Source organism: Equus caballus, chromosome 31 (genome assembly GCF_041296265.1).
Source record: "Equus caballus isolate H_3958 breed thoroughbred chromosome 31, TB-T2T, whole genome shotgun sequence".
NCBI classification, from domain to species: Eukaryota; Metazoa; Chordata; class Mammalia; order Perissodactyla; family Equidae; genus Equus; species Equus caballus.
Window position 1 is genome coordinate 12631388 of NC_091714.1, and position 25421 is coordinate 12656808.

At 43.2% G+C, this 25421-nt stretch overlaps 1 protein-coding gene across 6 annotated transcripts in view; it reads right to left on the reverse strand.

Annotated features, from left to right (window-relative positions):
- Nucleotides 1-25421, reverse strand: part of TIAM2 (TIAM Rac1 associated GEF 2) — a 234265-nt gene that overhangs the window by 93942 nt on the left and 114902 nt on the right. For all 6 annotated transcript variants that reach the window (XM_070256444.1, XM_070256443.1, XM_070256446.1 and 3 more), the window contains 4 exons: nucleotides 13919-14028; nucleotides 11606-12781; nucleotides 5961-6396; nucleotides 517-689 (listed from right to left, as the gene is read on the reverse strand). In XM_070256444.1, the coding sequence (XP_070112545.1) occupies nucleotides 517-689; nucleotides 5961-6396; nucleotides 11606-12775 (1779 nt within the window). In that variant the 5' untranslated portion in view covers nucleotides 12776-12781; nucleotides 13919-14028. The remainder of the gene's footprint in view (nucleotides 1-516; nucleotides 690-5960; nucleotides 6397-11605; nucleotides 12782-13918; nucleotides 14029-25421) is intronic.

The following is a 25421-nucleotide window of genomic DNA, read 5'->3' on the forward strand; positions in this document are numbered from 1 at the left end:
TAACCTGAATCTTAACGTCCTAAGACCACTTCCATAGGAAAATGAGACCTGATAGCCTTTGTCCAGGAGAGTCTTCCCGAAAAGCTGCTTCTTTCACTTCCACTGGAATTCTGGGGAAGAACCTACACTTCTCCCGTCCATATTCTCTAGGCTTCATTTAAAAAGCCTCCACTCTGGGAATTGCAGACCTTGCACCCACTAGATCACGAGCTATTCCAGAAGAGAGATAAGGACTTTTCTCTCTTCGTATCCTGAAGAGCATCCCATGGGCCACAGCTTGGCCCCTCATGGGCATCCGAGAAACGTGTGCTGTACGAATGACTGGACTTGCCCTGGCCCCACCCCACCTGGCAGCTAGCAGAAGCCAACTCTCTTGCTTACGCCCCAATTCAAAGCCTCTCTAAGCTTTACTCTACTCCACTGCTAAGTTGTGCCTTTTAATTCTGTTTCTTCTCATCCTAATAGGATGCAAGTCATCGCCTCAACCTGACATTTAGAAGGCAAGCTCGGAAGTACCTGGAAAAGGTAGACATCACCAAAGGAGTTGCTGAGGCAGAAGACATTTTCCTTCTTGGGATGTTCTGGGACAGACTGCACGATGCTGTCTTCTGCAAACAGGGCGCACCGAGGAGCGCTACTCTGGTCCGTGGAATTCTTCCCGTAGGTCTCATAAAATAGCAGGGTGCATCCTGGGAAGAGAGAAGCAAAATAAAGTCCCTGTCACACATCCTGAGGATCTAGGAAAGGAATGAGAAGGTAAGGGATGTATCTTTAAAAACCCACAAAAACTGAATGAGACAACTCTTTAACACAAAAGGAAATTCTGGTATCTCACAGTGATGGGAAATATTACTATAATGTGACTGATGTAGATTAGGAGAGAAAAAGGGTACTCAGTACCCCTGAATTCTAACATATTAGTCTAAAAATGCTGCTACATATGCTTGCAAGTACCCAGCTTTCTCCTAAGAAGCTAAAAAGTATTGTAGGCAGAAGTGATAAGGGTCTGCTTTGAAAAGTAGATAGGAATGCCTTATAATTATTAGAGGCAATTTTTAAGCAAATTCTTAAATGCTCACAAGTACGTTCTCTTGTTGAATATCCCTTAAAACCATCATCCAATAAACATTTTTGAACACTTCTCGTGTGCTGCGTTTTGGCATACAAATATGAATGCTGTGGTCCCCATCCCTGTGCTTTGTAAAACCTTTCACATGGACAGTAAAGAAGCACCAGCTGGCTTTCGCCTGTTTTGTAAATGAATGACACCCACTTGCTGCCTTTTTTACCCCGATACGTTATGAGTCCTCATTCATAAAAGTTTAAATGTTTTAAAAACCATCGTATTCTTGCCAGTTTCACGTCTTCCTTTAAAAGCAAATCTTAACATGGACAAACAAGTTTATATAATGGAACCCAGCACAGCACAGAAGCCAGGAGAAAAAGATGCCCCTGCGCAGCCCTCAGAAACAGCATTACCAGGACAGCTCTTTCTCCCTTGGTGGTACTTTATGATCTTAAGAAGCACGGAGCAATCTCTCCTCCTGCAAACAGAGCTCCTCCAAGGCTGAGAGAGGCTCTTAGAACAAGGAAAAGTAGCAAGAGGTTTACGGCCAGAGCTGCTTCTGCAGGGCGGAGCTAGTCTCTTGTCCAACAACTGATGCACTTAGAAACAATGCTCCCATCAAGAAAGGCCTGTCTGACACTATTGCTGCGTATGCAACATGTCATGATCTGGGGACCCAAGGATCACAGTAAAGGTGACAGAGAGATGCCGGCTCCACCCAAATCCAAATTCTTTCCAGTGGGTTAACACTGACTTCCCACTTTCCCTAACACTGTGCTCCCTGCGGGCGAGATTTGAATTATTCCATCCAAAGGAAATGAACGTAACCTTGGGCGGATGCCAAGACATTGCCAAACCTAACACCCCATCTACGACAGACTGCAGCTCTACCGTGGAAGTGCGAAACCAAAACAGGACATTTCGTTCTAGACGAGGCCAGGATGTAAAACAATATGCAGAACCTGTTGCTGTCGAATTTAAAGAACAGGAAATCGGGGCCAGCCCAGTGGCACAGTGGTTAAGTTCGCACGTTCCGCTTCTCGGCAGCCCGGGGTTCACCAGTTCGGATCCTGGGTGCAGACATGGCACCTCTTGGCAAAAGCCATGCTATGGTAGGCGTCCCACATATAAAGTAGAGGAAGATGGCCATGGATGTTAGCTCAGGGCCAGTCTTCCTCAGCAAAAAGAGGAGGATTGGCAGTAGTTAGCTCAGGGCTAATCTTCCTCAAAAAAAAAAAGAACAGGAGATCAATCGTAAATCTGTTACATCCAGGTTACGTTAATGTGCGACTCTAACAGTGGGGTGCCGAGGCTGACGGAAAGGGGCTGCACTCAGGTCAGTGAAGTCTCTTGTCCCCCACATGTGGTGGTCACCAGCCCTGCCCAGTCCTCACCAGGAGCTGGTGTTGGCTTGGAGGGTTGACAGTGGAAGTTCCTGCCACAGTAGCAGAGAGAGAGTACAGACTGGAACAGGAGGGGAAGCCCGAGAGCAGGAGAGGCCCTGTTAGCAGCAGTATCACCCACGGAAGGAGAGTCATTAGTCTTAGTCTTCCCTTAAAGCCACCTTTTCACTGACCCCCTCTTGACTCACACTCACCACTCCATTCCCTGTGCCAGGCCTCTCCCAGGGCAGAACCACCATCACCTAAAATTACTCTCTAAACCCCTCTCCTGACATAGGTCACCTGTTGTGCATTCTGAGGGATGTCTCAAGGACCTTACCAACTATTCCGCCCAGGAAGCCCCCTGTGAACCTCACGAAAATCCACTGCCTGGAAAAGACAGACGGAAAGCAGAATCACCCTTGTTCAAAATTTATTACATCCTCTCAGCCCTAAGGAACATTTGTGCCCTTAGCATACCTATCCACTGGATGTAGGTACATAGCAGACGGTTTGCTAACAGCTGCTCTCTCCAGAACACTGTTTCTAATTTATTTACATAGATACTTCAAGGATAATTTAAAAATTCTGCTTCAATGTATATGTGTGTATATATACACATATATGTTTTTAACTAAGATTAAACCAAATAGTTATGTCCAAACATTACAATTTGGCTTCCAAGTCAAGAAAGCTGAACTCAACATATAGGATTCCCAGAGCAAAGGGGTGTAGAACACCACATGGAAAAGGTTATGCTGGGAAAAACATCTTTATCGCATGCCTCTCCTTGGCTGCAAAGGAAACAAGGGAATGTGGCCTTGATAACACTTACACTTACTAAACACCCTTTCTCCATGGGTCTTGAAGTGTTTCACAAGCAAGCACTGAGACAGCAGGACACAGGCAGGACTAGATCTTGCAATTGTCAAAGGCAACTCTGGACCACCCCCGCCCCTGAAGTCGGCAGCCAGATGCTCCCGGCTTAGCTTCCAGGATGGAACACAGGAACCTCGAGCTGTACTCTTCCCACCTTAAGGGGCACCTGCCTGACTCTCCCCCAGGAGGCCTCCAGCAGTGTGGCTCTGCACGAGTGTCTTCAGCAGCAGGGACCCAGGAAGGTAGTGTCTTTCTACTTGCCCATGGCTCTAGTTGTGTTGTTTCCTACATTAACTCAGAATCAGCTTGTCTTCCATCTATCAGTCCCATCCTAACTTCTACAGAGCCAGGATGAATTCAGCGTCTCTTCTACAAAACCGTTGCCCACTGAGCCCAGTTCTTATTTTCTCCAGGCTGAATGTTCCTAGATCCCATGCCGTCCTCCATATACATGGCTCTAAATACCCTTGGTGTCACCTATGGCCCTGCTTCTCAAGTAGGATACGGACACACAAACACACACACACACACCATCACCAGCCCCCTACCACCATGGGATGTACACTGGGGGTTTTCAAAGCCCTAAGACAGGCAGAGAACAACTTCCCAAAGCATCAATTTTAACAAACAAATTTTCAGGTTTAAAAAAAATAGATATATGACACATTATGGAGTGGAGTGTATCCATTCTAAGTATCATGCAACGAGGCAGCTTCAGACTGTTGACTCTTGAATGATTCCCACGCTCGCTGCCCTGAGGGGACATTTTCACTCTCCTCCTCAGTTTCAGGTAGAACCTTTGTGAGAATCATTTTCTTGTTTACGAACAAGTCTCGTACAATATCATGTCCCCAAGGAGAGAAAGGGCCAACTCCGACCAGGGCAGAGGAAGGAGAGACCAAGGTAGCTACGGATCACGTGACGTCTCTAATGACGTCGCCAAAGAGCCCATTCACTTCTTAAATCACATTTACTGTTATTTTAGCCTCATCACATTGGAAACTCATTTTGAATGGCCCGCAAATCAAACCCCCAAATCTTCTTTACTTGCATACTCTGCAGCCACATCTCACTATCCTGTACTTGGGTAGTTATTTGACGATTAAACCTTAAAGCATAACTTATCCCTTCACAATTTTATCTTGCTAGATTCAACCCATTATTTCAACTTTCCAAATCTCTTCTGTCATTCAGTGTAAGAAACTGTCTCCCCAGTATGCCAAAACTAGGTAAGCTTTTTGCCTTCCTCAGCCACAATGTACCACAAGGATTCAATCCAGAGTTGGAAAGGAAGGTTACAATATCTGTGGGATGCTGGGATGCCTTTTATAAATCCTCCAGTTTCCTAGTGAAAGATGTTACTTGAAGATGAACTTTGCAGGTGCACCTGTCCCAGAGGGGCTTATGGGTAATTTAGAAATGACACCAGGTCCCCAAGGCTGGGGAGGGGCTCACAATTTCTCAATAGGGTACAAAAGGAAGCTAGAAAGGGGGCTGGCCTGGTGGCGCAGCGGCTAAATTCGCACATTCCACTTTGGCGGCCCAGGGTTCATCGGTTCGGATCCTGGGTACGGACACGGCACCACTGTGGCAGGCATCCCACGTATAAAGTAGAGGAAGATGGGCACAGATGTGAGCTCAGGGCCAGTCTTCCTCAGCAAAAAGAGGATGATTGGCAGCAGATGTTAGCTCAGGGCTAATCTTCCTCAAAAAAAAGAAAACAAAACAAAACAAAAAAAAACAGAAGAAGCTAGGAAGGAGCCAGAACAGAGGGCTCGGGGCCTTTCACACATACTGTCTGCAGATGCATTCCCATTTCTGCTTTCTCCCGTGATAAGGAAGGGTGTCACCCGATAATGAGGTTTGACTTTGAACACGACCCTCAGTTCCTCTGACAAAGAGTCACAGGAAAGTTGTGCAGAAATGCCAGAGGCTCTTCCTGTTTCCATCTGCATAAAGCATCTTTACATCTGTATAAATCAACACTGTATTGACTTAGAGCCTCGCTCTTTCTCACAGGACATTTAAATTGCTTCCAAAATATACATCCACAGTGAGCGAGGAGTTGATAATTTTTAGGTGACAATGTTTGTGAGAAACGTTGATCATCTTAACAAAACACATCCTTATTCCTGTTTCCTTTACCATAAAAAAAAGAACAGTATTAGTTTGTAATGCTAACAATTAGACTCTCTCAGTGTAAAGGTTGGATGATGCAAATCAAATAATCCAGACGAAATTCTTAGTTGCACAGGCTGGGGAGGGCCTCTTCGGAATTCTGAACAAGCACAGAATATGAAATTCCAGATCTACATTCCAAATAACTAAACCACATTTGGTTACTTATTTGGGGTTTTTTTAGTATTAAGGAATGGTCCAGAAATACCTATAAAATAATAAGCAATAACTATTAAATTCAATCATTATTTATTAGAATGAATAATATATACGAATATTAAGTAAGCCATAATACACAGGTTTGAGAAAGTATTTGTAAAGCATGCCAGAAGATTCTGTATCAAATCCCTTCACATTCACTCAAATTAGCACTGGAGTCACTGGCATTTCCTAGGAAAGAGGACAGGTGGAGAAAGGATTTCCGGTGGCCCTGCACATGTCAATAACGTACTTACCTTTAAGCGTTACCCAGTACTGCTTCCACTTCCTCCGAGCCACCAGCTCGAGCTTCCTTTCCTTCTGCAGAGTGACAAGGGGTTTGAAGAAGAGCCATCCTGCTTTCCGGACCACCCCTTGTTCCTTCTCAAACAGCAGATCCAGTTGTTCCAAAGAGCTGAGGGACTCGCTGCTGGACTCGGCGGTTTCTGTGGATGTTTCTACGTTCTCCGTGTTGGTCCTGCTCATTTCCAACTCTTGCATGAAATTCTCATAAATGTTCTGTCGGAGGGGATCGCTGCCAATCACGTGAGCAGATTCACTTCTCTGGGACAGGATCTGAGCCGAGCCCCCCGACCAGAGCGTGGCAGACGCCCAGGAAGGTCCCGGCATGTCCGCATTCAGTCCATCTGAGCGGCTGTCAAAGTAGTCACTGCCCTCCTTGGACCTCGGCTCCTGTGAGCAACATACATGACCCCCCATCAGAGGTTACGTATATCGAAAGCATCCCTTCCCTACAGGGCATACATGTAATATTGTTGTTTGCTAATCTTGCAAAGTAAGATTCTTTTAACAAAAATGCATCTTTAATCACCAAGTCTCCAAAGCAGAAAGAATTGTAGAAACAGTGTTACCCAAGCCAGTTTATAGCCAGTGAAGTCAAGGCTTAAAAATGTAAATAAAATACCACTGACTATTCTAACTCTAACCTATACTTACCATCAAAAATTCAGCTAGTATATTTAAAACACGCTAGTGAGGATTTCTAGACTGATACTTCTTTCTTAACTGTGATTCAGTATCTTCTGGGAAAGGACTCATGTTCTTTCAGTCATTTTTCCTGTGGATCATTTTAAAGTTAATTAGAAAACCCTCAGTCCCAGGGTCAAGGTGGGTGGGACATAGGGACTCAGTGTTGCTATTCACACACTTCTCCTGCTCCCCACGATAAACACAGTGTCCAGCCTCTCATCACCTGCCCTGGTTTAGACTTAAGGATCTCCAGCATCTTATTTTCCCACTTCAGATAGTGAAAACCATGCACCTGGGATTCCGTATCCACCAAGGGTAGGAGCTAGGAACCGTAGCTTTCTTCAAAACTATTATTTTTTACTTGACTTGGGAATTTCTTTCATGAAAAGAACACACTATTCATCCATTCACATTCTTTTATTTAAATACCTATTTTATTCTAAGCACTGGTGATACCAAAGACATGATTCTTTACTTTAACATTTATCCCAACACAAAATCAGACACAGGCAGCTCTATATAAAATTAATATTTCTATAATAACCGCTGCCCTCATTAGGACTACATTCACTAAACATCCAACAGGCCACAGAGAGCTGACACCAGGGAGGTTTCCTCTGACGTCTAGATTAGAAGACTAGCCATTCAAGAAGAATGACTTCCATAGACACCATTTAGTAAACAGCAGTTAACTAAATTTTCAGCAGAAAGTGTGCTTAATTTACGACTTAAGAGACACCAACATTCCACACTTGGCGCTTAGATTAAGGTAACTCTGCAGCGAGATGCTCAACACACACTCAGTTGGTAGTGAACTTTCAGTGATACATCCTTATCCATAAATAAAAATGAGGGAAAACTGGGTCAAGGATCACTGACCAAAGGCCTTATTTTGAATATTCCACTGTGCATAGGGGTTTTCTTTTCAGAAATTTCATCCAGAAATCAAGTAGCAATTATTTGCTATCTTTTGTAGGAAAATCATCACCTGAAGAGTGTTTCCAAATACCCAGGGGCTATAAATGGCTGAGTCCCCAACATAGCTATTACTAATAAAAATATCATTTTCTGCTTCTGTTTGCACTATGTCCCATAGTCATATTTATTTATGAACCGATGCTTACGCAAGAACAGAGCAAACACGCCAGATGCAGTGAGTCACTGGGGAAACTTTCAAAATAGCTTCAGATTTGTTTAATTGTCACTGTTGCTCTTCAAAAACTCCTAGGAGGTGAAGGAATACTCCTCATTTAGCTAGTTTTAACAATGTTTCAGCTATGAATAAGACTGACTCTCAGCCCCCAGCACTGGGATTGCCTCTGATACCCAGCAGGAGCTAAAATGGGATGTTTCAAAACCAGCAAAACCCGCCAGAGAAAGCCACTCAAGGGCCAGACTTAAATGCGACCTATAAACACTTGACATTGTTCCTCATAAGGGGGAGACTTCAAATGGTAGTTTCAACTTTTTAAATGACTGCAGCAAGGCAAGACAAGTTTTCCTTTTCGAGAAATGGGAAAAGATTGCATTTCAGTATTTATAACTGATTCTTATATCTAGACGTGAACTTTCCCAGTCTCTAATAAATTTCTAAAGCATTCTAGCTTGAATCCTAATAACCAGTGACAAATTTCCAGGCTAATAAGAATGAATGAATGAATGAATGAATATCTCTAAATAGGCTCAGCCGGCTTTCTTGATCACTGTGTTATAGGTGTGAAACTAAGGTGTCATGTTATGCACGTGAACGAGCAGTTGGATTTCCAACTCCCCGAAATCAGACAACCATAAACAATGGATAATATACCTTAATGACTAGGACACTGTGGCAAAGAGTAGGGACGGACTCAAGAGATGTCACTCACCTTCTGGGGAGCTAAAGGAAAACTCTGATCACCATTCCTCACTTTCTAAGAAAAAGCATGAGATTCACACCTTGTCATTCTTCACATGCCATTTTCCTTCATTACAGAGTAAGGACCATTAGTCCTCTGTGGAAATTCCCTGTGACTTTGCAGCCCGCAAAGATCAATGAGTCTAAAAAGGGCCAGAAAGTCAGGGGCTCTGGGTCCAAACCTAGTCTGCAATAAACTCTGCAGGAGTCATGAGTGTGCTGCCCACTGAATATTTCTGGTCCTCCCCTAGGGCGCATGGTAGCATCACTTCCTGCTCCCTCCCTCCCTGGGAACTGGGCATGGCCATGTGACTTGCTCTGGCCAATAAATGTGAACAGAAGCGAAACACGTCACTTGTGAGTGGAAGCTTGAAAAGCCAACATGATTTTCCTTCTCCCACTGCCACAGTGGCTTGCAGTATCGCAGATGGTAACCTGGTAACCAGACGTGGACCGGGGCTCCCAGAGAGAAACAACGTCGACCAGAGAGCAGCATGAGTGAGATGTAAACTTTGCTTGTGCTAAACCTCAGAGATTTGAGGGCTTTTTGTTATTACCTCAGCATAACCTAATTTACCCTGACTGAGAGAACAGAAAGTTTACCCAGGACAGGAGTGAGGCCTCACATGTCACAGTACAGCCACATTAATATGAGGAGTTTATCAGAATAAACACACAGTGCTCTCCAGCATGTATCCATTCTCACGCTCTCCCTCCCTCCTTCTTTTTTGTGATTACTGTGATATCCTTTCTCTGTTGTGCAAGTTTTCTCACTGATTAACCCGCTTTCAGGTTCTAACTCACCAGAGTAATTGAAGGCCCTATAAAGAAAAGGTGGCTCTTTTTATGCCACTTTTTTAAAAAGTCTACCCATCACGGTAAGACTTTCTGAGCCTTAGCCCTGCTGGCTCACAGAAGGGTGTGTGTGTGTAAGAGAAAAGGAATTCGGTTGGTGCCTTATTACAGTAAAGTGTCACAAACTTTGTTCCCACGCACTGATCACACTAGTAAGGATCATTACAAATCATTCAGAGTTAGGTCTTTGGATGATACAGAATTTCCCATGGCTGGGCTGGCCAGAGAGGGCCTGCATGGGGCAGAACGTGGTCAACACACAGCAGCAACTGGTTTGTGTTTGAACTGAACTGAACTTGAATGAAACTCCGCAGAGCCGTGGTGAGCCAGGCCACAAACACAGATGAGAAACACACTCCATGCAAATACGAGACGCTCAACAACCGGCTCAATGGCTCAATGCCAGCATCAATTAGGGGTATCGGACGACAGCTGAACGTTGTCAGCACTGTAACACTTGAATCAAAAAGATATGAAAGTTGCCTGCGTGGGACTGCAGCCCTGGAGCAAGTAGCAGCTATTTCTCCGATCATACTCGACTGCTATCAGTTGTTTGGGGAATGGGAGCTGAGAGAAAAAGGTCACAGAAATCTCTATTTAGGAGTCTAGCCTGAAGAAGTGATGAGTAAGGAGTAAGCAAATTACTATACTCAGGGATATGAATGGTTCTGCAACAGAATGATGATCATCTGTTCTTTATCTCCACGTAAAGAAGCAGAAAGGGGCCACGAAGTACAATATGGGAGGGGATGGTGAATGCCTTATACACAAGAAGACAATAACTAAGGATAAGTTTTATAGAATCAATCTGCTCAGGGAATTTACATTATTTTCCACCCCCAAAGCTTTCAAAAAATCTTCTATCTATATATCTATCTAGGATGGTTAAATGCAATTCTACTAGAGACAACTGCCCTCTCAAATTCCCTGCAACAATATGACACATTAAGCAAGTTAAAAAAAGAAAAAGCTATCTCTTTTCTATAAATCATTCAAAGTAAAAACAGAACAAAACAAAAAAACAACAGCAATAAACCGAAAATCTAGCAATTGCCACCAATTACCTAAAAAGGCAAACTGCTACTTTTCGTCCTGGTGGCAAACCATCCAAACGTCACAGACCTATTGAAAGTATTATTATTATCATCGTGATTCTTATTTTATCAGAATTATCATATTTTTGCTATTACATGTACTTAGGTATGAAAGGTTTTCAAAACTGGTAGCTAGCCCCATGAGGAGGTGGTGAGATTATACACATACATCAGCAAATTGATTTTTGATGTACCAACTTAAATATAGGAATTTTAATTTCCCCAAAGTAACATCAAGTTCAGGAAGGCTACTCATCCCAAAATAACAACAATCTACCTCTTGTTCTTTCTGTTTAGACTTTAGCATACATCCACAATGGTATACTACTCAACCACAAGAAACAATGAAATCCAGCATTTATCACAACATGGATGGACCCTGAGGGTATTATACTCAGCAAAGTAAGTCAGAGGGAGAAAGCCAAACACTGAATGAGCTCACTCATAAGCAGAAGATAAAAACAATAATAAACAATCACATAGAGACAGAGATTGGATTGCTAGTTACCAGAGGGGAAGTGGGGAGAGAGGAGGGCAAAAGGGGTGATTAGGCACATGTGTGTGGTGATGGATGGAAATTGGTCTTTGGGAGATGAACATGATGTAATCTACACAGAAACTGAAATATAACGATGTACATCTGAAAGTTATATAATGCTATAAACCAACGTTACCGCAAACAAATAATAATAATAATAAAAGAATGAGGTCTTGCAAAATTCTCAGGTAACCAATTCCTTGGGGAATTCTCTCTAAGGCTGTACTCTCTAAGAACAGTTTGGCCACATCTTGGGCCAAAGCCTGCGGAACTCATACGAGAGTACGGGAGGCGAGATTAACACAGAATCAGAGAGACAAGTTGTGGGTTGAGTGAAAATTCACATCTGAAGCAAAAGAAATAAAACCGACACCCGCAAACAAGATTGCCAGGTCTTAGGCAAAACCTTCACTTTCACGAGCTCGTTCAAGCCTCTGGACAGCGCTCGACAGTAGCTTCTGCTAACTAATACATCCATTTTACAGATGGGGAAACAAGGGGATCCACCCTCGGGCTCTAAGGTTTACTCACTTGGAGTTTCCTTTTCTTTCTGGAAAGGCTTCCAGTCCAGTCGCTGATCCGGCGCATTCTGGCTTTCAGAGTGTCCTTCTTGGACGTGTCCTCTGTCAAGGCTTTGGACTTCCGGCAGGGGAGGGTGAAGGACGCGTACTGGCCCGGGTCCCTGTGCTCCACTCTGGAGGGCACATCAATGTCGGAGGCGAAGGAGACGCGGTGGCTGAGGCTGGCGTGCGCGCCGATGTATTCATCGGAGAGTCGGACAGCGGAGGGGGACAGGCTCCCCAGGGTGGCAGCTGGGTAGAGTTCCCGGAGGGAGGAGAGGGAAGAGCTTTGGTTGAAAGGCTTCTGGGCATCCCTAGGAGGGAAGCCATGGAGGCTGGGGTCAGGGGTGCCGGAGGCCAGGAAGGGGCCCTCGGCCTCGCCGACCTCGCCAGCGTGGCCCCAGGGCGAGTCGTACCAGGACGACTCCGAGCTCAGGGAGCTGCCCTTGCTGGAGCGCGGGTGCGAGTCGGTGGCGGAGAGGCGGGTGCTGGGCGGGGAGTCGGCTCCGGGGGTCAGGGTGGGCGAGTACCGCAGCAGCTGCACGGGCCCGCCCGAGTCCCCCGGGGGCCCTGGGCTGTGGTGGTCACCATTGTGGAACTCGACCCGGAGACACCCGTCCAACTTGCCCAGCGTCTTGATGAGCACTCTGGGGCTCTTTCTGTCCTCGCCGGGCGGGGTGGATGCAACGCTCTCGTGTCTGCCATAGCAGTTGAGAAGATGTCCATTGCAGTCCCTGGAGGGCACCTGGTTCTCTGCCACGTGGTTATCCGCCGGTTCATGCCCGACATAGTGGAAGCCATTCTCGGAGGAGGAGGCAACATTGCTGCCCTGGAAATCACTTCCTGAGGCATTTGTCCTGTGCTTGGAGCAGACACTGCCTTTCGAGACTTTGCACGTGGGTCCACCCAGTCTCGATGCATAAGGCTGATTACTCTTAAAGTGAGAAAGGCAGCTTCGGGCCAGGGACCTGGACTTGTAACCTGCTCCGCTGCCTCCGTGACCCCATCCATGCAACGACTTGTCATCTTTTGCATGAATGCTGCGTATTTTCAGGGAGCAAGGCTTTTGCTTAGCACCAGTAATAGTATGGCTATGATTTTTAGATCCTTGAAGGGTGTACTGACTCTCGGAGTTCCCCATTTTAACCTAAATTAAGAACAGTAGCGTCAGTAAGAGTCATGACCCAAATTACATTCTGTTATGAAAGAACTTTCTAAAAAAAAATGTTCTTCATGTTACAAAGGAAGCAAGCAACTTCTTTCTGTGCCTGACCAACTCAGAGAAGTAGCAACAAGAGTTACTGAATCGGTTCTCCTCCTGCAATGCAGGTCATCAACCAGATACACAATATCACACACTCACATGCTAGTTACTGTAAACACATAATTTGTTGTATGATGTTAATTCAGAAATTGAACAGGCATAAAAATCAGCTTAAGGCATCCTTCAGGCTTGGGGTTGGGAGGTTTTGAATCAATGATTCTTGAAGAAAAAATAAGGGAAAAGTATCTTTACTCTGTCACTCCAATACATTGATATTTCAATGACCAGAGAGATATATTTTCATTACCCATAAACTACTGGAAGAGCTAATACGACACCGCCATATAAGCAATTATTACTTAAAAACTACCCCATTTATAATAACATGACTCCAGCTACCATATTCTGCCGGAGCGTTCACATATCACGCCAAGTAGGAATACCACAAAAGAAAAGGACTGGAAGTTCTCAAAAACTAGAGTGAGATGAAAAAAAAAGGGAAAAAATAAAAGCTCTCATTTGGGGCAGAAAAACATTTTAATAAAACTAATCTCTAGAACTTTTCCAAAGACTTTAAGGGCCCTCACTTTAGAACATGATGAGAGAAAAAAGTTTGAAGCTGACTTGTTACAATCTGAAAAAATTGTTAGATTCTTTTAATTCTCTTTAAAACCCCAATTTGCTTAATGAGTCTGTTAGTGAAGTCAAACTCAAAGTAAAATTTGATCAAACCCTCCACCCTCAGTTTTTCATTCTAACCAACATATCACTTTTGGAGGCAAGTGGAAGGTGATGTTTCCAGTTATGTTTCCAATTATATTGGGTAGATTTTTAGTTTTAATTCTTTTATACTTAAGAATGTACAGCCACAAAACAAAAGTCAAATGCATTGACTTTGGTGGCAGTTATCAAACCCATTTTAAAACAAAATAACTGGACCAAATAATTAAACCTTTACTTAGCACCTTAATCACAGTCATGTAACTTGACATGAACCAAACTCACGTGAGCTGAACGTACCTGCAGTATAGTTTGCGCTCTGAGCAAGATTAATGGTCAGTCGGCTTTCCGTGGTCCTGGGAGCAAGGCAGCATGGTTAACAGTGAGGGAAGTGAGTCCATGAAATGATCCTGGAAAACAGAAATACAGGAAAACTCTGTCAAGCATTTGACATCAAGCTCCCAAAGAGTAAAGTCTAAGGTTTAATGTAAATTATCTGAAGAAACAACTGGAGTCCAGAATCACTGTCAAAATAATAAATGAAATGTCTGTGAACTGCTTGATTCATCCGGGTTGTTTGGAAGATCCAGAACTGCCCATCCGATCTTGTAAAGGCCATTAGCTCAACACACAGTGTGCAGTCAAAGGGAGGCCTTTGTGTCAGGGGAGAGCAGGTGAAAGTGCTGGAATGAGTCATGGCTCATCTGTCACCACCCCTAGGGAAACAACTCTCAGACTCCAACGAGACTGCAGGAGCATCATCCTGACACGACAAAAACAGCTCATTGTTCTCATCTGACTAAGCAGCAAGAGCAACCCCAAACGCAGCATCGCAGCGAAACAGTCGTTGGCTAGAACAACTTACGTTACAGAGGCTGACCCCATGAATGAGATTGGACGTTTTTTTCAAGCACAGGTTTGGGTCCTGCTGCATGAGGGGTGGGGGTGGGAGGCCCACCTTTGAGGGACCAGGACAGGTTTCGAGGGCTGCCATCTGGCAGTGCTCACGGGCAGGACACAAAGCCTTTGTTTTCACCGCAGGCATAGTAGAGCAGGGCAGTGAGGGGTCAATGGTGACATTTTTCCTCATTTAAAAAAAAAAAATGTATTTGTAATTGTGGTAAAATACTTACTACATAATGTTTACCATTTTCACCATTTTAAAGTGTACAGTTAGTAGCATTAAGCACATTCACATTGTTATACAATCAATCTCCAGAACTCTCCGTCATGCAAAACTAACACTACAGCTATTAAACAGCAACTCCCCATCCCTCTCTCCCCCATCTCCCCAACCCCTGGCAACCACCATTCTATTTTCTGTCTCCATGAACTGGACTACTCCAGGTACCCCATGTAAGTAGAATCATACAGCATTTGTCTTTTGGTGACTGTCTTATTTCTCTTAGCATAATGTCTTCAAGATTCATCCATGCTGTAGCATGTGTTAGAATTTCCTTCCTTTTCAAGGCTGAATAATATTCCATCATATGGATTTACCACATTTTGTTTATCCATTCATCTGTCAGTGGACACTTACATTGCTTTCCACCTCCTGGCTATTGTAAATAGTGCTGCTATGAACATGAGTACATACACATAACTCTTCAAGACCCAGCTTTCAATTCTTTTGGGTACACACCCAGAAGGAATTGCTGGATCATATGGTAATTCTATTTTTATTTCTTGAGGAACCACCCTACTGTTTTCCACAGCAGCTGCACCATCTTACATTCCCACCAACAGCGCACAGGGTTCTAACTTCTGGACATCTTCACCAGCACTTGTTATTTTCTTTTTTTCAATAGTGGCCATCCTACAGGTATGAGCTGATATTTTATTGTGGTTTTGATTTGCATTTCCCTAATGCCTAGTGATATTGAGCATCTTTTCATGGCTTATTAACCATTCACATAGCTTCTTTGGAGAGTTCAAGAGTGACGCTTTTTTTTTTTTTTTGAGGAAGATTAGCCCTGAGCCAACATCTGCCGCCAATCCTCCTCTTTTTGCTGAGGAAGACTGGCCCTGAGCTAATATCCATGCCCCTCTTCCTCTACTTTATATGTGGGATGCCTGCCACAGCATGGCTTGCCAAGCAGTGCGTAGGTCTGCACCTGGGATCCGAACGGGCAAACCCTGGGCTGTAGAAGCAGAACGTGCAAACTTAACTGCTGAGCCACCAGGCTCAAGAGCGACTTTTTTTTTAAAATTTTTATTGAGTTAATGATAGGTTACAATCTTGTGAAATTTCAGTTGTACATTATTGTTTGTCAGTCGTGTTGTAAGTGCACCCCTTCACCCTTTGTGCCCACCCCCCACCCCACCTTTCCCCTGGTAGCCACTAATCTGTTCTCTTTGTCTGCATTTTTAAATTCCTCATATGAGTGGAGTCATAAAGAGATTGTCCTTCTCTATCAGGCTTATTTCACTTAACATAATTCTCTCAAGGTCCATCCACGTTGTTGCAAATGGGACGATTTTGTTATTTTTTTACGGCTGAATAGTATTCCTTTGTGTATATATACCACATCTTCTTTATCCAATCATCTGTTGATGGGCACTTAGGTTGCTTCCACGTCTTGGCTATTGTAAATAATGCTGCAATGAACATTCGGGTGCATGGGACTTTTGGAATTGTTGATTTCAAACTCTTTGGATAGATACCCAGTAATGGGATAGCTGGATCGTATGGTAGTTTTATTTTTAATTTTTTGAGGAATCTCCATACTGTTTTCCATAGTGGCTATGGCAGTTTGCATTCTCACCAGCAGTGTATGAGGGTTCCTTTTTCTCCACAACCTCCAAGAGTGACTTTTAAAGTTAAGGAAGTACTGGCAGGAATGAAGTTTCTTCAATAAGGCCAAAGATACCATCTACACATACATTTTAAGTTGGAAAAAAAAAAAAATCAAAAATTTCCCACCTGCGCATCAGCAGGAGATCTCTAGCTCATTTGAGTCTATTAAGGGTGAGGCCAGAATCTTATTAACGAGATCTGAAACAGTACCTGTTATGTTACTGACCACTTACCTTTTAGCAGGTGGCTCTCACAAACATCGAAAAGATAGAATAGCCACTGGTTGAGTTGCCACTAAAAAGTGGCCACCTGGCATCTCTGATACAAGAGCTGGACCACAAGAACCTCCCCTTTTCAAAGTTCAAAACCTGAGTCATCAGTCTTTCCTCAGCTACACTTTTTAACTTGGGGAACCAGAAGGGGCCAGAGAAGCTGCTGGCTGCTGCCACTGAGACCTCTTGCAGGGAGCTGATCCAAGTGTGAGCCTTAGTGTTTGCCACCTTCATCAAGACCAAGGTCCCTTGATGACCCCAAAGGTGACAGGCTCCTGGGTGGCTCACTGAGCAGCCACTCCTCTTTGTCAGGCCCTTCTGATCTGAGGGGCACGTGCCCGAGGACCAGCACGCACAGCAACAAGTCAAACTGCCTGACACCAGTGGCACAAAGCCACTATTGAGAGGCCTACTATGTCAGCCGCTCAGGGACACAAAAGCCAGATGCAAAGCCTCAGAAGGGCTCTGGGTTGGAAGCTTATCCCCAGCAGCCAATTATAACCTAAACTCATCTTACTACTTTTGAAATTAAATAGCTTAATTTATTTTATTTTATTTTATTTTATGTTTTGGTGAGGAAGATTGTCCCTGAGCTAACATCTGTGCCCATCTGTCCTCTACTTTGTATGTGGAACGCCACCACAGCATGGCTTGATGAGCAGTGTGTAGGTCTGTACCCACGATCCGAACCCGTGAATCCTGGGCCGCCCAAGCACAGTGCACAAACTTCACCACTACGCCACTGGGCTGGCCCCCTTAATTTTTCATTTCATGTTATATTTCAAAAAACATAGCCTGGGACCCTGTCCTTTATGAAGCACTATCCACTCATGACCTGCAACTTTGGGACTCACATAGCATTCAATAAACACCTATTGACTACTCAGCTATGAAATAAGACACAATCGTCCGATTTGCAACAACATGGATGGACCTAGAGGGTATGATGTTACATGAAATAAGTCAGAGAAAGACAAATGCTGCATGATCTCACTCATATGTGGAAGATAATAAATACATGGATAAAGAGAACAGATTAGTGGCTCCCAGAGGGTGAGGGGGTTGGAGGGTGGGCGAAAGGGATAAAGGGGTACATATGTATGGTGAAGGATAAAAATTAGACTACTGGGTGGGTGAGCACAATGAAGTGTATTCAGAAATTGATAAACAATAATGTATAGCCGAAATTACACAATGTTATAAACCATTATAATCCCAATAAAATTACTGGAAAAAAAATCCTTCTCTCTCAAAAGAAATACATGAAAGTCTTGTTATAAAAATAAAATATTAGAGGCAAGAATAAAATAAATAAATAAAGTAAAATAAATACCTCTTGAATTGAACAAAAGCAACCTAGAAAGTTGATTTGGATACAGACTAAGAAGAGGAACCCTTCCCAACTGGGTCGGGCTGAAAGATTGATGTACATAAACCCGTGAAGAAATGTCTCGATCATTAACATTATTCTGCCTAGAGAAAACCAAAGCGGAGATGACAGAGGTGGACAACAATGTGCATTGTCACATGTGGGTAATGCGGACCAGCTGTTCCACATCTCCAGTCAATCCTGCAGAAGGAAAACAGCCTTAAACTGGAGCAAGAAGAATGTATCCAATATTTACAAGGAATTTATTGACAGGAAGGCTAATCTCTGAGGGCAGCCATGAAACTGCTGTCCCTGAGGAGTTTGGCAAATTGAACAGATACTTATCTGTCACGCTTCAGCTGTGATTTTTGTCTGGAAGCAAGAGAATAAACGGGTCAAATTTTCAGCACCTCTGACCCCCTGACTTCTTTACGAAGGGAATTTTATGGTATTTAGGTTAAAAACTTTTCTGGTTGATAGAAAGGGGGCTGAAAATATCAAAACAACAGATTCCCTGTGAACTTCTGAAAAAAGAAAAGAAATACTTAGAGCCCCCAGTGTCTGTAAATAGAAAAAATATACACATTAGGTGTAGTAGCCTGAAAGAATACATATCAGGTGTACTAATGGGCAACGAGGCCCACAGCTGACCGAGAGGTAATTTAAGTGATGTCCCTCTGGAACAAATGATATGTTGCTAAGACTCTGTGTACATAGCAAATACTGTATGCTGTGTATATACTTTATTGCTATAATTTTTCATTTATTGGATAATTATAATAAAATATTAGAATTTTTAAAAATTGACCACAATCTCATGAACCTAAAAAATATTTCTCTCGTTTTTTATTTTCTGTATTCCCTTCCAATCCCCATTCATATGAACATGCTGTGTCGCGTTTTAAGCTAAAATCACAAACAAGTATGGAAGTGTTTTTCTTTTTTAAATTGGGATCAATTAACCACCCCAGAAATGTCCAGCGATGTGGAGGAATTTCACAAATACGTCATCACGAGCCCAGCAGCCACGTGCTCTACCAAATCCCGCTGCAAAACACCTTCCAGAGGGAAACTCAACATTTACCTTTTCTTCATGCCTTGAGCGTGGACTGGAACTGATGTCAGATTCCCAAAGTCTCTACTTCCAAGTAGCACAGAGTTTACAGCAAAGGAAACTAAACCCCTCCAACTCTGCTTTGTCTCCTGCCCTGAGCCGGCTGCCCAGATGGTGCAACTACAGGGGAACAAGAGGCAACCCCCCGTGGGCAGATGGTGCCGTGAGGGGGGCTGGGGGCTGACCCATGACGGCGAGCCATAAGGAGGCGTGGGGACACTGCACAAAAGAAGAATTATGGCTGGGCAAGGCAGTAAGGGGAAGCACAAGTTCTACCACCATAAGATACCAACAGGGCTTCTCGCCCAATTCCAGAGATTTTCATACTGAAACAGGAGCCTCCTCATCGTCCAAAGCAAATGTTTCAGATAGTGATAACGGCTAAGAAAAAGATAAGAATAGGACTAAGCATCATTAACCACAGCGATATCTACTTGGTCCCCTTTATTTGGGAGGGGGCAGCGGGAGGTTGAAGAGAGCTTCAGTCATTAAGGAGACAAATGTCAGAATCGTAGTCTGGTTTGTGTCAGAGAATTTGGGTTTAAGACCTGCTTCCGTCTCTTAAATAGCATGTGAGTCTTTAGGCAAATTACTTACACTTTCTGAATCTCATTTTCCCCATTTGCAAGTTGAGGATAAAAATATTTGCCCTACCTACCTCATAGATTGAGAATCAAGCGTGGAAAAATATGTGAATCCACTTAAAAAACTGAGAAATGCAACACAAGCAGTACTATTATTAATTTTTAGTTATAAATTTAACTTTGTGTACCATGATATCAAACCTTATTATAACAGTCTGCTGTTTTTGATATTTTATTAACTATTAATTATTATATGTTTATATACATGTTTGGAATTTTCCAAGTTCCACGATTAGCACTTGTCTGATTTTGATCAATTCTCCAAATTATTACAGCATATAAAACTACCTAATTTGTCCAACATTTTTGTCAAATGTCAACAAAAACAATGGCAGCAGCCATGTACTTGTATTATTAGATACTCATGTTAGAAAATGTAAGAATATAATCTACAGTCATTCTTAGTCACAGCGATTTTGTTCCTCAGGGGACATCTGACAATATCTGGAGACACTTTCCATTGTCACAGCTGAGGTCATGCTATTGGCCTCTAGTGGTTAGAGGTCAGGGATGCTGCTAAACATCCTATAAAGCACAGGGCAACCCCCACAACAAATAATTACTTGGCCCCATATGTCAATAGAGCCAAGGCTGAGAATCCCCACCTTAAAGTTTTATTGCCCATCTCATTAAAAACACTAAAACACAGGAACAAATATGCCTAAAAATCTAAAACAAAAGCATTCAACTCCGCCAAGGATCTAAACTTACTAACAAACAGTAAATATTGCCCAAAATTGCTTCTCTCATCTTGAGTCAATGAACTGCACTCAGAATACATGAATCAAATACCAAGACTTGAAGGAGCTCGTTTCTAACCATAGGAAAACTTGAACGGGATATGTGGAAAGAGGCACGTAAAGAGGCAGGCAAGAGGAACATCTGGTCTCCACAGGAATAGTGCTTAGAAAGAGTAATCCTGACAAATAAAGTGGACAGAAAGCAGCCTGCCGCTAAGGGCCTCAAAAAGCTAAGCATCCATTGTGGCGCCCCGTTGGGTCTATTCCAACTCAGCAGGACCCTTTCCAAATGCATATTAACAGATGAATGAATGGATAAACCAATCTGAGGCAAGGAATGCCTAGGAACAGGCTCTCAGTCCACAGGCATGGCTGGTATTCAACGGAGGGAAAGTAATAAATTCCACAGAGACAATAGCCCAGCTTTTTGCACAGTTCACCACCTTAGTAAGCCAATTTATCACAAGCAGGGTCTCAGATACACACCTGTTTTATAAAAAATTCTAACATCTGCGACATTGCTTATAGAAGTGTTTGTCAAACTCTGGGTCATGATTGTTGCGTCACAAAATTCATTTAATGACTTGACACCAGTATTTGTAAATGAATAGAATAGAACAGGCTAGGAGAGAACAGAATACAATAGAAAAGAAATAGAATAGAGCAGAGAACATAACAGAACAGAAAATAGAGATGTGCATCCCAGTAAGGGCAAAAATTGTTTTATGACACTAAATTCTTATGTGTAGTTGTATGTTTACCTGTATACTGGGTTACGTAAAATTATGTCTTCTTAAGTAATGGTCAAAAAAACAGTTTGAGGCACTGGCCCAGTGGCATAGTGGTTAAGTTTGTGCACTCCGCTTCAGCGGCCCTGGGTTCACCAGTTCAGATCCCAGGCGTGGACCTAGACACAATTCATCAAGCCACACTGTGGTGGCATCCCACATAAAATAGAGGAAGACTGGCTCAGATGTTAGTTCAGGGACAATCTTCCTCAAGCGAAAAAGGGGAAGATTGGCAATAGATGTTAGCTCAGGGCCAATCTTCCTCACAAAAAAAAAAAAGAGAGAGAGAGTTTGAAAAAGAATGAAATAAAACTGCTAGTGACACTCTTGTCAGAATGCCACATCTGTTCTAATAAGATCCAACGACAACCAAAGTCTGGAGAGTCTCAGAACATTTGAAAAATCATTGCCCAAGGCAAACACTTCTGCTAGACATAGGAAAAGAGAGATAAGAAAAGGACTACCCATCATATACGTGCACTTCTGGACACAAGTTAGGCCCATGGTCCTCACCATGCTACAACTTAAGAGAAACGTTCTTCAGATATTCAAATTCTTCCTAGGAAAGTTAAAAATGACCCCAGAAAGAAGTTAACCAAAGAACTGAGTCTTGAAGGATGCATGGGATTCTGCTAGATGTAGAAAGGAAAGAAGGACATTCCGAGGAACAGAAAACAGCACGTCCAGAGACAAGGGTGCTCCATCACTGCAGGCTCAATCCACAAACGACTGAATCAGCCATGAACTAAATGGAGAAAGACCCCAGCTTGTTCAGGAAAGGGCACAAGGCATCAGGGCCTGAGCACAAACGGCAGGGACAAAGCTTAAAGAGACGAGGAGGAGGTAGAGGGGACGGCGGAGGGAGGGAAGGGAGGCTGGGGAAGACTCTGATGGTCATTGGCCCATCATCCCTCATGCCCTCCCCCACCCCACTGTCCCCAGAAGCACCGCAGTGCAACCATCTCCTGGGGACACTCTGGGATACTGTCTGGGAAGGAGGCCACAGTAGTCAACAGCTCCGAGATCAGTGTGGCAGGCAGTACTGGCAAAGGAGGAGAACATTCTTAGAGTTGGCAGAAACTTGGGGAACTGAAGTGAAATATAAGAGTTCCAGTCACCAACTCAACACCAGACCCTCTTCTATATCCACGTGTGTGCTGGGCACTGCAAGGAAAACAAAAGGGATGTATGACCTTATCCTTTTCCCCAAGGGGGCTTACCCTCTTGTGCAGGGGGGTGAGGGGCGATAATTAACATGACACATTTGTAGACTCAGTAAGTGAGTTTACAACTGTAACAGTACTGAGTTTATGAGAGAGGTGGTGAGACCAATGATCCCACAAATATTACTGGTATGTTTCTGGAATGTCAGTGAGTTGAGAGGCCCAGCTACATCTGAGCCATCACAGAAACTGAAACTACTTCAGGGATTTTTTTTAAAAAATCACCTTTTTGATCAAAATTGTAGAATTAATACAGTTTAAAATAAAATAATCCTGGCAAAGATAAAACTTTTTTCTTATTTTTCTTTTAGAAATAATCAAACTGAATTTCATACATTTCCATCCACTCTTTCTAGCATGGATTTTTTTTAAAAAAAAATATCAAATGTTGAGTCCCACTCTGCCTTTTCTTCCCAGTCTACTTCAAATCCCGTCCACAATTTGGTACCATCTGGGTCTCTATAGACCTTGTCCTGATTTGGTGACTGCCAGAAGCAAAGATTCACAAGATTCAAAATGGCTAGCACGACTTTTAAATAACTGGTTTTTGTAACCTTTATGATCATGAGACTCAAAACTGTCAGCAGGACTTTTACATAACCTGTCTTTTCTAACTTCTATAAACGTGAGCCATTCCACAAAAAGCAAGTTTAGCACGGGTGGGCACTTCCCAAGCTTCACACCAAACCTGAAACATAAGACACTGAGCTGAAATCCCAGGCTGTACCTACATGGCTTCTCGTTGACGCCGAGACCTGCATGGAAGGCACACACTCCCGGAAATCAGAAGCAGACATGGAACTCCTGAACCTCAATCACATTCTGTGACCAAAATATACCATGGTAATCGCACCAAGTTATTCTTGGCAAAACATTTCTTCATGATACACTGGTCCATTTCAGTTAAAAAATGAATGGGCTTAAACCACACATTTTTGTTCCTCATTTAAATACGTGCTTTCCTCGCCCTCGTCAATGTCCAACTACGCTACTTCAGCTCAGCTTGTAGCCTGATTGGGTTCATTTCTATCAGTCTACGACTTAAGGCTAAACCAGAAATTGTTCTTGGGCCTACATGTAAAATTAAACCCATCCTTGTTGCACTTTTCCTTAAATCATATGATTATTCACAACAAATCTGATAAGATTTTAGCTAACAACTTTACAGAGTCTTCTGGGAAAAAAATGGATAGTATTGGTAGGTACAGCTTAAATTTCATAATTTACAGGAATTTAAAATTTTTTGAGACCTAAAGTAGATGGACATACAGAAGGAGGGGAAAGGGTTTAATGTGCCCTGAGGTGCCATGTGCCAGGGCTACCCAGGGTACAATCACCCCAACACATTGCAGAACCATCCCTGTTTGATAGGCTCTGGGGATGAAATAATTTGACCAAGATCACTAAGAGGCAAAGGTAGGAATCCAATAGAAATGTTTTTAATCTTTTTTTAGATCATATGCAGTATATCAAAATAATTTTAAATTTTTCTGTACTTTTTTTTCCTTCTTCTCTTTTTGGTGAGGAAGATTGGCCCTGAGCTAACATCTGTTGCCAATTCTCCTCTTTTTGCTTCAAGAAGATTGTCGCTGAGCTAACATCTGTGCCAATCTTCCTCTGCTGTGAATGTGGGACGCCACCACAGCATGGCTTGATGAGAGTGTATAGGTCTGCACCCAGGATCTGAATCCGTGAACCCCAGGCCGCTGAAGCAAAGTGTGCAAACTCAACAACTACACCACCGAGTCAGCCCCAATTTTTCCATACTTTTTAATCTGAAATTATTCCATATTTTTTTAAAAGTACAATTTCACATCCAGGCTCCTTTTTTAGAAGAATGGTTGTGATCTATGCCCCTTTCATAAATAAAGCATTGAAAAAGTCTTTCTCTAGAAGTATCCTTTTTCCAGGCAGCAAAGGCCTCCACCACTGGGAATGGGGACATGAGAATAAAACAAAAAACTGAAACTTTAAGTTAACTATGGAGCTTTCAGGCTAAAATGTAGTTATTGTATTCTCCTGCTTTATGGAGAACATTGCACAAAGGAGAATTTTGTTTTCTTGACAGTTTAAGCTTCATGGTCATTATCCTAAATATCGCTTATAACTTAGAATATAGCTCCCAAAAGCTGTGGGGGTGGGACATGGCGGCCAAGACCAAGTGCGTCAGGCTTGGGGGGGGGGTACTCAAGACCACAGAACACCCAAGGGACACCTTCCTGAAGCTTCAATTTCATCCAATGCCGAGTAATTAAAAAATTACTTCCATAATAAAGAAACACCACCATGAAGTAAAATATAATATTTACATTTTGAAGATAAAATATAGGAGGTCAACGATATTTAGCATTTACATTAGGTTGCTTCAGCTACATCATCAGGCGTGCTAGGTAGGCTACACTATCATTGATTAATGCACTAAGTGTTTACTGAGTAATAATCTGTGCTAGACAATGTTCCAGACCCTGGGGATACAGCAATAAATAAACCAAAAAACAAAACCAAAATCTCCGCTCTCATGGAGCTTATATTACAGTGGAGAGAGATGAACAATAAGGAAAATAAGTCAATTATATATTAGAAGGTGACAAGTACTTTAGCAAAAAACTAAAGGAAGAGGGACATATGCGGTAATGTGGGGGAGGAGAGCTGTCATCGTAGGAAGGGGAGTAGAGGAAGGTGGACGGTGACGTTTAAGTAAGGACTCACAGGAGGGGAGACCACGTGGACTCTGGGGAAAGAGCATCCGAAGCAGAGGACAGAAAGTGCAAACTCCCAGAGGTGGAACAGGCAGGAGGCCAGTGTGGCTGGAGCAGAAGGGGTCAGAGAGGGGACAGGGAGCCCGAGAGTGCAGCC